The sequence below is a fragment of the Arachis stenosperma genome, chromosome 5, assembly GCF_014773155.1.
Source record: "Arachis stenosperma cultivar V10309 chromosome 5, arast.V10309.gnm1.PFL2, whole genome shotgun sequence".
Lineage (NCBI taxonomy): Eukaryota > Viridiplantae > Streptophyta > Magnoliopsida > Fabales > Fabaceae > Arachis > Arachis stenosperma.
The window spans coordinates 137,558,555-137,574,176 of NC_080381.1; the positions used below are offsets into that span (position 1 = coordinate 137,558,555).

Below are 15,622 nucleotides of genomic sequence, written 5' to 3' on the forward strand. Positions count from 1 at the left end.
CTTGTTGATTCTTTTGTTGGGCAAGTAAAAGCAGTTAATTTCTTTGTTTCTTCGTCTAAACGAAGTTGCCAATATCCTGATTTTGCATCAAGAGATGAAAACCAAGTTGCTCCTTTGATTTTTTCTAAAATAGAATCTTTTCTTGGAAGTTTATGAGCATCACCAATAGTTGCTTCATTCATCTTCTTATAATTAATAACCATTCTTCGTTTTCCCCTTTTAATTTCATTATTGTTTTCGACATAAAAGGCTGGAGCCGCATGAGGACTTTTACATAATCTTATAATTCCTTTTTCCAAAAGATCTCTACATTCTAATGAAAACTCTTCTCTATCTCTTGCAGAATAAGGAATTTTATTTGGAACATTTATCTCTTTTGTAGGATCTTTTAATTTAATACTTACTAATTCGTTATTTGTATTTTTAATATCTAAAGGATTTTCAGCACAAATTTCATCCAAAAGTTCTTCTATCTTTATTTCAATATTATTTTTTGGGATATTTATCTGAAAGTATAAATTTAAATAACATGTCTCTAATATAGAAAATATTTTAAATTTTAAGATCTTATCTATAGTAGTAGTTGGTATTTTTATACGTTTTGATTTTTGATTTATTGAAGAATCGTGTGGAGCTTTTAAAACTATATATGTTAATTCTTGAATGAATGGATGATATAGCTTTAAAAAGTTATTTCCTATGATAAAATCCATTCCAGAATCTAACATATATATAGATGAAACAATGAACCTATAATTTTGAATAAAGATTTCAACCATCTCTGCTTTTTGGTCAATTTTATGTATTGCTTTGTCAGGTATTTTAACTCTTAATGGTTTCTTTAATTTTTTTCAATCAAGTTTTATATTTGAACTAGCAAAGCATTGTGTTGCTCCAGAATCTATGAAAGCATTTGTAAACTTTTCTGTTATTTTTATAGTAATAAATGTGGCATTATTACTCAGTCTCTGAGTCTGTTTCCGAGACATATTCAAAAATATAGTCTAAGTTATCATCAGATTCCTCTAATGGTTCCATGAAACAAGACTTAGCAATTTCTATTTGTTTAGTAAGATCCTTTTTATCCTTCTTTTTCGGGCATTCATTTGCATAGTGTCCTTCTTCTTGGCAATACCAACACTTACAATTTTCTTTTTTATTCAGGCAATAGTCATTTTTTTGTCTTTTGTTTTTATCGTTATTTCTTTTTCTAAAATACCTCTTTTTTCTCCAGTTTGGATAGTATTTTCTTTTTCTAAATTGATATTTTCTTTTTCTTTGAAAATTTTTATTAAGATCATATTTTTGGGGTATCTCTTCATTATCCTGATAACAAATTCTAATTATATTCGCAAATCTTTTTTGAGTTGCTTCTTGCATACAACGTTCTTTTATTTTCTCTCTTATTGCAGAGGTTGCTCCACCAAAATTACTTTCAATTGTCCCTCTATTTATTTCTCTTATAAATCTTCCCATTATAAATTCATTAGCAGGATATGGAAGTTTTGTTATATACATACTAAGATAATGATTTTTATCTTCTTCTTTTAATTTGTAATAATGTATTCTATATTCGCATATATAAGATTCCACATTACATAGATCATATATCTGAATATTAGCTAAATGGTTTTTTGCTTCTTGATGTTCTTTATTATAGACTTCTTGTCTATGATCTATAATATTTTTCCCAAAAAATTCTTTATATAGAATCATCATTATATATAATATCTTATCATAAGCCGTTGTTTTTGTTGCTAAATCTTCTATTATTTGGTTTTCTATTGATGTCATATAATCTCTTATAGTTCCTTTAGTATGAAACCCTATGTAATTCCAAATATCTCTTCCAAACAAATCACTAAGCTTTGGATTAGTAAAAGCTTCTAATAAAAAGGAATTCAACCAATTTTCGAAAATTTCTTTTTCATTCTTTTTACAGTCTAAGTCAAGCATTCTTTCTCCTTCCATTTCCTGGATTTTAGGAACGTATTTTGATGGTATTTTTATATATTTTGAATCTTTATTTATAAACCCTTTTTTAAAAGCATAATTATCGAAACCTGTTTACCATTTAAATTGAGATTGATTATCCTTAGATGTTCCAACTTCATTTTTTACTTGTATTGGAATTACTGGTTCTTCATCACTTGAATAATCTAGAACGTGATCTTCATTTTCTATATTTTCAGAATTTACTAATTCTTCTTCTATTTGAAAACCATGTTCTATAATATTATTTTCTTGAGCCATTTTTAATTGTTTAAAAAGCATTGTAACTTCTTCTAATTTTTCTTCAATATTCATAATTTCAATGGTGGTTTTACTTTTAAGTCTGTTATGTTGATTATATTTTGAAAATTTTCTTCTTTGGGATTATCTTTTTCCTTATTTCTTTGAAATTTTATGGATACTAATATTTCTTCAAGCATATCTACTATAGAATTTAATTGTGGGTTAAAAGTATGATAAAGATGTGGGGAATCATTTCCATGGTAGCATTTTTTAGAAATTCCGTGTGAAAAATAAGTTTTTTCAGATTTTTGAAGTCCTTCAATAAAACTTATAGTAAAATAAAGATTTTGAGAAAAATCATTTTGTATTAATTTTAAGAATTCGGTGTCATTATAATTAACATTGGTTAAAATCATTAATTTTTGATCTATTAATTTTGATAATTTAATTATTTCTTCTCTTAAATCTTCTAATTTACTTTTTTCCATTAGGTGACGCTTTTCTTTGTGAAGAATTACAGTTTTAAGTGAAAAGTGTGGCTTTAGAATGTATGATTTATATTTTGCCACGTAAGCATATCTTTAAACTTTGACATGTACCTTATATTTTATCTTTAATCTCACTCAAAAGCATTATGGTAATAATGAGAAAAAAGTTGAAATATTTTTGAAACACTCATATTTCACTTATTTTAATTGTTGATTTTAATTAATATATTATATATATTTTTTATAATAAAAATTAATAATTAAAATTATTAAAATATTAATATTTTAAAAATATTTAAAATCTTTTAATATTATACAATATTTTTTTTTCCGAAAAAGTATAATATAATATAATGAAAACAAAAAGAAGAACATGTGAGTTGCAAGACATATTTTTATTCACTATTAGAAAATTAGTTATTACAGACGGATATTTTTGATAGATTTTATCCCACAAATATATAGATAGAATTTTAGAGGAATTTTTTGTAAAAAAAATAAATTAACATAAATTACAAACAAAAAAAATTCATCTATAATTCTATCATAAAAATTAATTTTTTTCGTAAAAAATAATTACAAACAAAAAATTTATCTATAATTAAATAAACAAAACACTGCATTTTATTAAATTATTAAATTTAAAATTTTTCCGTCAAAAAATATTAGATTAAACATAATTCTTTCCCTTCTCTTTCGAGCTCCACTCACACTCCACTCAACTAAAAGGAGCTTCTTCCCCTCTCCTTCCACGAGCTTCTTCTTCGGCCGCTGCCGCCGCCGCTTGCGTCGCTCTCCTCATCGCACGAGTTTCAGTCACATCCAATTCGAATAAATTCAACAATGGCCGCCGTGGCTTCCCCTTCCTCCAGAAACCAGACGGTGTCCTCCTCGTGCTCCTTTTCCTACCCCTTCGCTTCATACACCTCCGCCAATTTCGCTCTCGGAGCCTCCCCTTTGTCCCCACGCGCTTCTCCTCCTCCTTTGGCCACCATCGGCGTTTTTCTTCCACCTCTTCGCCACCGTGTCCAACATCGTCATTCGTGAGATTCTCCTCGGAGTAACCACCAGGCTCCCCCGGACAACACCCCACGGCTATAAAGAGGTATACTTTGATTTTATGATTCTGTTGCTTAGGGCTCCATTTTTCTGTGCCAATTTTAGGTTTATCAATTTTTCTTTTCAGTCTCTATCTTCTCAAAACAATTTAGGGTTTTATTACAGAGACAGAGATGACAAGCTTTCTGTGAAGGAACTCCAATCCTCTGATTCCATTAGATGAATATATGAATATTCGCTCGTTGTTATTGATTTTGTTTATAAGTCTAAGTTATAATTAATTTCCATTAGATGGACGGTTTTTAAGTTTCTTATTGGTTTTCTTAGCCAACCATATATCTATCTTGGTTTGGCGCCATTGATAGTGATTGAGTGTGATCTAAATGTTAAAATTATGGATCCGATTCAATTGTTATTCACCTCGTTCTTCTTGTGCTAATATGATTTTGGTGCTTTTCATTTAGCTAGGTCGGAATTTTGCAGAGCATACTCTTTTGGTGCGGTCGACCTCAGCTGGAAGACCGGCAGTTTCGGTTCGCTCTGCGGCAGCAGTAATACCTCTGCACTCCATGATGAAGTATATATTTGAATGCATCAACTTTTCTGTCTCCAAAAAATTGAATCTTATAATCTTTATACTGGTGCTGATTTGGTCATTCATAAAGTATGTGCTTTGAAGCTGATTCATCTTTTATTTTGCAGCTGGATATGCTACAAGAGGAGAATGAGGTTATATTAGAAAAGGTGGCACTCTTCTGGCCTAACAAAGTTGATTTTAAACTCAAATTATGTGATATTTAACATATTTGCTTGATTATATTGACAGTTAAGAGTTGTAGAGGAAAAACGCCAAGAAGTGGAGGCCAGAGCTAGGGAGCTTGATAAACAGGTGAGGGTTCCCCCTCCTCTTCTCCTTTTTACAAACCAAAAAAAAAAGATATCAACTGAGCTTTGAAACCTAACAAAATTAATGTATAATACCATTGTTTATATTCATGTATATCTGAGTTTGATTTTTCATTTGCTTAATACTTACCAATAGAAACTGCTTTACTCCTTGTGCTGCCTTTGCTGATTTTTCGTGTCCCTCTTCATTTTAATTTTGGCAGGTTGCTTCTCTTAGAGAAGGTGTATCCCTAGAAACCAAACTTCTGAGCAAGCAAGTTCTGGTGTCAGTTTATCTTTGAAGTTTGTCAGGTTATCTGATGACAAACATAATTCAGTTTAAGTTCACAAGGTCGAAAACCGACTTTGGAATATCTCCATGAATTTTGTTGCCGCATAATTTTAAGTACAGCAAGGAATAAAATGAGATTGCACTTAGATTTCATGTGAATTGGTTACGTGAAAGGTCTAAATGTTTCAAAAGCGACAAAGATAAACACCAAGAAGGAATTATCCCATTTAAATAGCAGTTGATTGTTACATGCTTGATGTAGCTTTGTGTAATGTATTGCTATTTAATAAGATCCATGCACATTTCATTGGTCATTTAATAAGATCCAATATTTGTAGAAATTCCTTCTGGAAAGCCATTGTTTACAATTTGGTTCTCATTTTTCTGTCATTTACAAATTTGTTGATTATTTCATGAACCTAGTTTCTTAACTGGAATGCTTGGTGGTAAAAAGTATTTTATAGCAGGAATCTGACATGTTCACTTTCTCTGCAGATTGAACCTATTCGCAATCTTTTTGCTGCTATTTTCTTAGCCAGCATTGGAACGTTGATTTATGTTCATTTTCTCTGGAACCATGTTGACATTCTGGTAGCATCTGGAACTCATGTTCATTTTCTCTGGAACCATGTTGATTCATGTTCATTTTCTCTTCTCAGCCGTGCTTCTAATCTTCATCTAGTTGAGGTTTATGCTAAAATGGTTGTGACTATACTGATGAATCCAGTCTTTGATAGTTTAACGGTTTCTAATAAAAAACCATCCCTGATGTTCTTATTATATAGTGATTTTGCTTTATCCATTGAACCCAAAAGGCAGAAATGGTGATATAGATTGATACTTAATATTGCCAGCCAATAGGAATTCTAATATTTTATTAATTTCAGGGTAAACTATATTTGCTGCTTCTTGGGACCACAGCTCTTAGTCTGGTACGAAACATTTTTATATATTTGAATTAACAGCTACAGGGATCCGTAACTGATCCATAATTGAGGGTTATAGTCTTGCAAATTTTGAAATGCTGTGAACATGGCAATATACACATATAGCTGATAAACTTGGTGCAAAGAAATGGATAGGACAATAAAAGCTTCTCTGTCTTTCAAAGAGATTGTTCTTTCATTAAAAAGAAAGTTTGAATTGAATGTCAATGTTAGACAAGCTTTGATGTGGGAAAAAAATTATCTATTCTTCAATATTGAAGTTTACCAAGATCAAGTATTTAAGTCTGAAAAGCGTAAAGTATATCATAAGCTGCCATCAGTTTCAATGTTTTGAATTCAGTGATACTGCTATTAATTTATTATGAATGCATAATCCCATCAATAATTTCTCAGCTAATTTCTGCAGGTAACAACTCCTTTACTTTGCTAATATGTAGAAACTATAATCAGATATTCAGTCATGTTTTGCTACATTTGTAAAAGTAGTTGTGTTCATGCTTGCTACTTGAATGGTTTGGGTAAAAGATTGGATTTGATAGAATAAGAGAATACTAATGTGGGTGTAAAATTATTTTTTAAACTGACATCTAATTAGGTGTTTTATATAGTTAAAAGCAACTTCTTTTTGAGATATTTGGTGTGAAAATGAACTGTTTTTCTTTTTTCTTTTTTTAATTTATCTGTGAGATCTGATTAGATGTAATACATGAAAATTAAATTATTATTCCCTAATGTCATCCATTTTCATATCTTTTTGTTTTGTATTAATTTTTTGGATTAATTCTTCCCCCGCCCCTGTATTAGTCAAGGGACATGTATTTCCTGCGAAAGCTTCTGAATTTGAAAGGAGATGATGGTTTCAGAATGAATGAAGTGCTTGTGTCATTGTGGTACATAATGGGTTTGTGGCCCTTAGCCTATAGCATGTGCTACTTCCTACAGGAAGGAAGTATTTCACTCTGAATCTGATATTCCCTAAAAAATTAATATGGTTTGTTAATGTTAATTGCACTCTAATTGCAATGTTAATTCAGTTATTACTTTGCATGCCCTTGCAATGTTGACTATGATGTTCTACAGCTCAAAAAGCAAAGTTCCTGTTTGGCCCTTTCTTTTACTTTCATGTTTTGGCGGTGCATATGCGCTTCTTCCTTATTTCATACTTTGGAATCCACCAGCACCTCCGATTGAAGAAACTGAGCTTAAATCATGGCCATTGATCTTTCTTGAATCAAAAGTAACTGCAATGGTAAGCACTCATCTTAGTTTCATCTTGAAAATTGTTGCAGGCAGATACTTGAAATTTAATCAAAAGTAACTGCAGTGATAACAACTTCTTTTTAGTTCTTTTTTCTAATAATTGCCTTATTTGTTGTTGAAGTGTAGATCGGATATAGTAAGGTAGACATCCTCTGCTTAGAAAGTGGAAAGCAGCGAATAATTTTGATGGACTAAGAATCTCAAGAAGCAAGTATATTGCCACCATTACTAAGAAACTCAAGAAAGAATGAAGCTATCCATAAATTAGGATATTGAATTCCGATGAGTCCACTAGTAGTTACTTGTCATCTAATGTATTCAGATTGTATTATTGCATGGAAATAATTGCTTCTTATTATAAAGAAAGCGCTTTGTACTCACTGGTGTGTTTTTCTATTTGTACCATCAATAAAAATTTGCATTTCTTAAATTTATATTTATTTTGTATGAAAACAAGTTTATTTTGCAATGAAAAAATCTAAAAAAAATTCTATTTTATCTTACTGACGGATTTACAGACGGATTTTCTGTCTGAAAATCTATCTGTAATTACAGATGAAAAATCCGTTAAAAAGTTCGGCATCTTAGGGAAATTGATGGAGAATTTACAGAGGGAAAATCTGTTGGTAACTAGTAAAAATTCGTCGGTAGTTTCGTCGGTAACGAAAAATCTTCTTTAATAAAGACTAAATCTGTTTGTATTAATCCATTTTCTAGTTGTGTTAGGGATGTCAACTGGATAGAATGGAGTGAGAGATGCCCCTCTACTCTCCATTCTCGTCCTCAGATTTGCTTCATATCCCCATTTTCATTGTCTGCTGTAGGAGAATATTGTTCTCCATTTTCATTTTTTATAGGGTCCTATTTCCTGCTGGGACTTCATTCTTCATCTCTCTAATAATTCTGACTAATTATTAATTTTCATAGGAATAGAGTTGAAAGTATCCATCTTATACAAAATTAGTAAGATTTTATACAAAAAGTCTAAACGATAAGATGATGACTTCTTTTAAAATGACACAGTGAGGGACGCCACGACAAACTAAAACACTGAGCAGTGGATGAGGTGGGAGACACGGTAGTAGAGAGAAGAATGAACACGACGACAAACTAGAACACTGAGCAGTGGATGAGGTGGGAGACACGGTAGTAGAGAGAAGAATGAACACGACGATAGAGTTGTGGAAAGGAACGCAACGAATATAGAGAACGACGTGGAGAAGGTGATAAAACGGTGAGGAGTGACAATGCGGTGAGATGGGAGAGTGGCGAGGCTGCAGAGAAGTTGGATAGAGTATGGACAATGCTAAGGATCTATGAATTGAAGAAGGGCTATGCAAATGAGAATTAAAAAATTTTGGTCTCTCTTTCTCTCTCCCATATATGAGATATAAACGATTAAAGACAATTAAGTAAATTTATAAATTTCAAAAATTAGTGGGACGAGATGAAATTCCTGCTAGCTCGAGCGCCTGCTTCAGGAGAATTTTGCCCCATCTCTATTTCTGCAAAAAAAAAATTTTCAATTAAAAATTTCCGTGTCTCATAGAGTTTTACAATCTTTTCATGTCATATACAGTAGTCTCGTGCACAAGCATGTAGGGCATCCCATATTAACGTAAAGTTAATCAAGTTGATTGGGAGAATTTAGTTTGTTGTTAAATTAATTAAAAGTTACTAATTTGGAGCTATTTGCTGTGATAATATAGCTTAGTGAAGTATATAATTCATTAAACACTGAATTCCATAACCAATTTTTATTTTTTTTCTCAATAAAAAATCACTCCTATGTTATACAACTGCCATATGAATGTTCGCATTATTCAAATGCCACTTTTATGGAGAAAAAATAGTTGCAACAATACTCAAGAAAAGAATATAAAATCTACAAATTCTGCGAACGATGTGGCAATAGATTTGAAATTGAACCCTGGTTTCAACTAACATATAATTCAATTTACCAACACCTTACATCACGTGAGAGGTGAGGCTAATTACAACCTTGGCCAGCATTAGCACGTGCGATATGCCAATATAAAAAAAAATTGTTACTTGATGCAGAGACCAGAGAGAGATAAAGGTCAATCTTGTAACACTCATCATTGTCACAGTGTCACAACCACAATGATTGTCGCCGGGGCCGGAAATCCCGCAATCAACGATCGCTTGAGACGATTGAAGGCTTTTGACGAATCTAAAGCCGGAGTCAAAGGCCTCGTTGACTCCGGCATCACCAAACTCCCACAAATCTTCATTCGCTCCCCGGAAGAGCTTACCGCCGGCGACCCATCTCCGGGAGAACCGACACCGACCCAGTTCAGGATCCCAGTCATCGACCTCAAGGATATCTCCGGAGACCGCGCCGGAGTAGTGGCGGGCGTCAGACATGCGGCGGAGACGGTGGGGTTTTTCCAGGTGGTGAATCACGGGATCCCCGTGAAGCTTCTGGAAGAGACGCTGACAGCAGCGCGTGAGTTTCACGAGCTGGCACAGGAGGTGAAAGGAGAGTACTACACAAGGGAGATGATGAAGAAAGTGAAGTATGTTAGCAACTTTGATTTGTATCAATCAAAGTATGCTAATTGGAGAGACACACTGTTCTGTGTTATGGGCCCTGAACCCCTTGATCCTCAAGAACTGCCTCCCCCATGCAGGTAGGTAATTACTGATTAATCTTGTATCCTATGGATTTAATTAGTAATTAATTCACTCAAAAGTTGGTAAACTAACTTTTTTTTTTGTTTCCATGGTATGGTATGAGGTTAAGTATAATTCGTTGTGAATTTGGAGTCTAATTAAAGGTTTTTATTGGCATAGTTTGTTGTATGCACAAAATGAGATTTAATTCAAATTCTCAACACTTGTTTAAGCGGATAAGTAATCTGACTACTCGACCAATTCAGATTGGTTATAAACTAACTTTTAGTTAGTTAACCTTAAGAAATTTAATATTTAAATTTATAATTTAAAATTTATAAATAAAATGATTTAAAAACGTTAGCTGATGTTGGTTAAAAAAATTAGTTACGTAACATCAATCTTAATTCAGAGTACATAACTACGTAGTTTAATTTGCAGGGAAGTGACAATGGAATATTCAAGGCAAGTGAAGGGTTTGGGGAAGGTGTTATTTGAATTGCTATCAGAAGCACTTGGACTTAAGCCTGAGCATCTTGCAAGCTTGGATTGTGCAAAAGGGCACTCAATTTTATACCATTATTACCCACCATGTCCTGAGCCAGAACTCACCATGGGAACTACCAGACACTCTGATCCCGATTTCCTAACTCTTCTGCTTCAAGATCACATTGGTGGCCTCCAAGTTTTGACCCAAAATGGTTGGATTGATGTGCCTCCTCTTCATGGAGCTATAGTAGTCAACATTGGAGATTTGCTACAAGTAAGTCCAATTCTTTTAAATTGAGTTGAAAATGCATGATTAGACTAGTGCTATAATATGATACATACTACAGCTAATGTCCAACGACAAATTCAAGAGTGTGGAGCACCGTGTACTTGCAAATCATGTAGGGCCAAGAGTATCAGTGGCATGCTTTTTCACTCTTCATCTTCACCAAACAAGAAGAATGTATGGCCCCATCAAGGAACTCTTGTCCGAGGATAACCCTCCAGTGTATACGGATACATCACTCAAAGACTTCATTGCTTACTATGATAGCAAGGGCCTGCTCGACCATGGCAATTCAGCTCTTTCCCATTTTAAGTTAATGGGTTAATTATGGCATGGAATTCCACTTAGATCAATACTTCATACTCATAAATAGCTCCTAACTTGGGACATAAATAAAATTATGCATGTTAAATTTTGACATACAAAGGAGAATTTGGGTCATATTTTGTAGTTGAAAGATGAGTTGTCGTGACTAAAATTATGAAATTTTACTACCACTAGAATAATGACTATTCACTATTTTGAGTAATTTTTTTTTATGTTTGAGAAAATGATGAATTTAACAAGGATATCAATAATAAAAAACGCTCATTTTAAGAAGGATATGAAAGTAACTGAAGAAAAGTACGTACTATTCACTCTGGCATAACTAGATAGAAATTAAATCATATCTTCATTGAACTCAATTTAATTTTGACAAAATTAATTTTAAAATAAAAATATATTTTGGTCTTCAAACACCTAAATTTGGTTAATTTTATGACATTGAAATTTGTTAGAATCATTATAATCAATTTAGATCAATTAGTATCGTCTATATTTATATAGTATATCTGTACATTAATCGTAGGATTCTATGTCTTTATTATTTTGATTTATTTAGTACTTCTAAATACTCCTTGTATATTGTACCTTTTATCACACTCAATAATACACTTTTCAGATCACTCTCTCAATCTTTTGTTTCTAACATGGTATCAAGAGGCTAAGATTTTTTTTTTCAATGAGTTTTTGTTCATAGTTTTTTCTCATCCGACCGTGTCTGTTTCCTTTCGTTTTTCGATCTGTTTTCGACACTTTGGTTCGTCACCTCCGGCATCATCGTGTTCCTCTCTTTGTCAGCTTTCCAACGCCGCCAAGATCGCTGTCATCAGCCACCAGACGCGCCGTCACGCGCCGCTGGAATCTTGCTGCCCGCCTCCATTGTTTCTCCTTCAGAAGGTTCAGCAGTCGTTGGATCTCGGCTCCAATCGGACGATTCTCACGCTCCCACGTGTCGCGACGCGAGCCTTCCTCGCCCTCTAGTCTTTCAGCAGCCGTTGATCTTGGTGTAGATCCGCTGCCACTTGTTGCAATAAAGCTATCCTTGGCCGACCTGCAAACGCCTGACCCGACCCGCGTTTCCACCGCGCTGCCAGTGTGTCTCTCTCCCTCCTTTCAGGTGCCGCCACGTGTCATTGTTTGCTGACGTGGCACTGACGTGGCGAACAAGTGAGACCCTCCCTAAGGTTTTTTGGTGAGTTCTTTCCGATTCTGCGCTCCGTTTTCTCGTTTTCTGCCCCGAATTTGCAGTTTTCTTTTTCCCTTTGCTATTTCTTCTATTACTATGGAAAAACTAGATGTTTTTCAGCCTATCTTTGTTATCCTTAATGGCTCCAACTATGCACATTGAGTTGAAGCTATGCTAGGATTTCTTAAAGGACGTAAATTATGGTGATATGTGATTGGTGATATTGCTGATCCTGTTAAGCCAATTGTGACTAACAACTCCAAAGATGGTGCCTCCAAATTCAAGAAGGATGCGGAGAAAGAAAAGGACTATGTAGAGAAATTGGACTTTATGACATTGAAATTATTTTAGAAGTCCAAAATATCATCTCTTCTCAAAAGCTATTTTCTCATAAAATAAAATCTTTTTAAGATTAGAAGCATTTTGCACTCTCCAACAATGTCTGTCGCCGGCACCGGCGGAGTTTCAACATCTTACAATCGTCTCCAGCAACTGAAGTCCTTCGATGAATCCAAAGCTGGCGTCAAGGGCCTCGTTGACTCTGGCATCACCAAACTCCCACAAATCTTCATCCGCCCTCCGGAAGAACTCGCCGCCGACAACCAGACTCCGTCCCAGTTCACGATTCCGGTCATCGACCTCAAGGGTGTCTCCGGAGACCGTTCCAAAGTGGTTGCCGCAGTTCGAGAGGCGGCGGAGACGGTGGGGCTGTTCCAAGTGGTGAATCATGGGGTGCCATTGAAGGTGCTGGAAGAAACGCTGACTGCGGCGCGTGAGTTCCACGAGTTGCCACAGGAGGTGAAGGGAGAGTATTACACGAGGGATAAGATGAAGAAGGTGAAGTATGGTAGCAACTTTGATTTGTATCGAACGAGATATGCTAATTGGAGAGACACACTGTTCTGTGTTATGGGTCCTGATCCTCTTCATCCTCAGGAATTGCATTTGGTTTGTAGGTTCGTAATATAACTTTTATATTCAGAATAACATTTTGCAATTAATTTATCAAGATTATGTATTTACTTATGGAAACTATTTTTATTCTCGATACTCGAGTTGCATATACTTGATTAGAAGATTATAATATCTAGCTACCTTGGCTATAGCGACACTTTGGTCGGAGGGGATCTTATATGCAGCTACTCATTGGCCAATAATAGATCAGAGATATTGTGAGGAACCAAGGGAGGATATAAGTAGAAAGTTGTGGGATGTGAACTAATATGATTTAGGAAAATGTGGTTTGATTTAGAGGGAACCAAAATTTTGGGTACTTATGCTGTATAGTTTAGCTATGAAACAAAACTGATTTGCAGGGATGCAATAATGGAGTACTCATGGCAGATTAAGGTATTGGGGAGCCTTTTATTTGGATTGTTATCAGAAGCACTTGGACTGAACCCTGAATATCTTGAAAGCATAGATTGTGCAAAAGGGCATTCAATTCTGTGTCACTATTATCCACCATGTCCTCAGCCTGAACTCACTCTTGGCACTACCAAACACTCAGATCCTGGCTTTCTCACAATTCTGCTCCAAGATCACATTGGTGGCCTACAAGTTTTGTGGCAAAATCAGTGGATCAATGTTCCCCCTGTTCATGCTGCTTTGGTAGTTAACATTGGAGATATGCTGCAAGTGAGTCCACTATTTTTCTAATCTATTAAAATCTTTCAGTTTTTATAGAGACATGATATTTCATTTCAACCCTATATTTGATCATTTTAAATCTCAATTTTTTGTTCTCTATATGACGTGTGAATCTTCCGTGGAATCAGCCATCGATACAATTATTAAGTTCAGGCACCTACATTACACTTTTTTGACAGGATGTTTAAGCACTGGACTACCGTTTATGACATGTGAATCCTTTCCAATAGATGCATAATTTATAATGTAATTAGAGCAGAATCATATATCATGTAATAATCTTAATTTATGTTACCATTTGCAGCTGATATCTAATGACAAATTGAAAAGCGTGGAGCACCGTGTTGTGGCAAACCATAGAGGGCCAAGGGTATCAGTTGCATGCTTCTTCACTCTTGATAACCCATCACAAAGAATATATGGCCCCATCAAGGAGTTACTTTCACAAGATAACCCCCCTCTCTATAGGGATACATTGTTACAAGATTTTAATGCTTATTACTATAACAAGGGACTTGGTGGCAATTCTGCTCTTGATCATTTTTTGTTGCAAAGGTAAAAAAAAGATATCACAAAATATGGTTTTAAAGAACATAATATAGGGCTCAAACACTTGCTATATCAACACATCATATTCACATTTCTAAAGCTACTTAGAGATGAATGTATGTTGTCCAGAGTAGTATACTTGTTAGAAATAGCAATGTTCATCACTCATGATCACTCTATCTCCAGTCTCCATCAACAAGAATCTATGCCCCCATAAGGGAGCTATTGTCTCAAGATAATCCTTCTCTCTTGATGGGGAAACGTTATTGCAGGATTACAGAGCATACTTTTATGACAAAGCACTTGATGGAAATTCAGGTCTTTACCATTTTCAGTTACACAGATAGATATTAAGCATCATGCACCTGCATCTGAATGATATTAAGCACTGGTCTTGTTTTCATTATATTATAGTTATACTATTTTTTTTTTTTAAAATGTCTCCTGAATAAGCATATATATTATTACCATGATGCTATTGAATGGTATTAATAGATCATAAGTTTGAGTGTGGCTTTCTAAAGCTGCAAACATCTGCACTGAAGAATTTTTGGCAATCGCTATCAAACAAAATAAAAAACTTGTAAATTTATCCACTAAAGTTCCAACTTAATTCTTGTTTTGCTTTCTTCTTAGTTTCATTTTTTTATTGTGTCTCGCTAATGTTTAAGCCAAGGATGGGAGAATCCCACTTTCTTTTGTGTAGTCCTTAATTTGAACAAAATATTTTCTTTCATTTGAAATAAAATAATTTACTGTCTTTGGAAAAAAAAACATACGCTCGCTTTTACGACATCAATTAATATTGATTTTAGAAAATAAAACTATAATAGCTCCAAAAATGTTGAAATGAAAAATCAAATACTTCCAGACAATACCAAAATAATAATAATAATAATAAATAAATAAATAAATAAATAATCAAAAACAGAGGAAACAAACGAAAAAATTCCAGACAAATCCATATTTGGGCCACTGTGAAGTTTTGTTTTTGGAGATTGGCCTTTCAATCTTAAATAAAACTGCATTAGACTTAGATCATGTCAGATGACAGCCTGGTTTTTGTGTTAAGAAACAAAAATCTGTTTTATAAATCTAATTGTGTTATCCGGGTTTATTTTTGGGTAAAGGCCAATACGTAAATGGAAGTAGTATATTTTTAAGTTTCTAACACTGATAAAGTCCAAAAAGAAAAAGTTTTTAACAGTCAGTAACAGGGGGAACATTGAATTTGTCCAAAAAAACAATTATTTTATGAAAAGAAGATTCACTTTTAAATATCGAAAATAATAAGAATATGTTTGGTTGGTTCATTTTTAAAATATATTTTTGATA

General features: G+C 33.9%; 3 protein-coding genes across 26 annotated transcripts; all 3 read left to right on the plus strand.

Annotated features, from left to right (window-relative positions):
* The first annotated feature begins 3,427 nt into the window (after positions 1 to 3,427).
* LOC130981687 (uncharacterized) lies at positions 3,428 to 7,596 on the plus strand. 24 transcript variants are annotated; one of them, XR_009086999.1, is made up of 9 exons: positions 3,428 to 3,828; positions 4,251 to 4,359; positions 4,485 to 4,526; positions 4,609 to 4,671; positions 4,892 to 5,019; positions 5,455 to 5,550; positions 5,847 to 5,891; positions 6,711 to 7,155; positions 7,293 to 7,596. XR_009086999.1 is itself a non-coding variant. In XM_057905328.1 (5 exons), the coding sequence occupies exons 2-5, from the start codon at positions 5,516 to 5,518 to the stop codon at positions 7,359 to 7,361; spliced, it is 318 nt and encodes a 105-aa protein (XP_057761311.1). In that variant the 5' UTR covers positions 4,591 to 4,671; positions 4,892 to 5,515; the 3' UTR covers positions 7,362 to 7,596. The 24 variants fall into 24 exon arrangements, 1 of the variants encoding a protein (XP_057761311.1); XR_009087002.1 differs by having other exon boundaries at positions 6,987 to 7,155; XR_009086996.1 differs by having other exon boundaries at positions 4,892 to 4,979.
* Positions 7,597 to 9,220: 1,624 nt separating this feature from the next.
* Positions 9,221 to 11,107, plus strand: LOC130981671 (1-aminocyclopropane-1-carboxylate oxidase homolog 1-like). Its single transcript, XM_057905304.1, has 3 exons — positions 9,221 to 9,820; positions 10,245 to 10,566; positions 10,640 to 11,107. The coding sequence occupies exons 1-3, from the start codon at positions 9,222 to 9,224 to the stop codon at positions 10,901 to 10,903; spliced, it is 1,185 nt and encodes a 394-aa protein (XP_057761287.1). The 5' UTR covers position 9,221; the 3' UTR covers positions 10,904 to 11,107.
* A 1,122-nt stretch (positions 11,108 to 12,229) lies between these two features.
* Positions 12,230 to 14,305, plus strand: LOC130981672 (1-aminocyclopropane-1-carboxylate oxidase homolog 1-like). The gene is made up of 3 exons (XM_057905305.1): positions 12,230 to 13,044; positions 13,405 to 13,726; positions 14,043 to 14,305. Exons 1-3 carry the CDS (start codon positions 12,527 to 12,529, stop codon positions 14,295 to 14,297), a joined length of 1,095 nt encoding a protein of 364 aa, XP_057761288.1. The 5' UTR covers positions 12,230 to 12,526; the 3' UTR covers positions 14,298 to 14,305.
* The last annotated feature ends 1,317 nt before the right edge of the window (positions 14,306 to 15,622 follow it).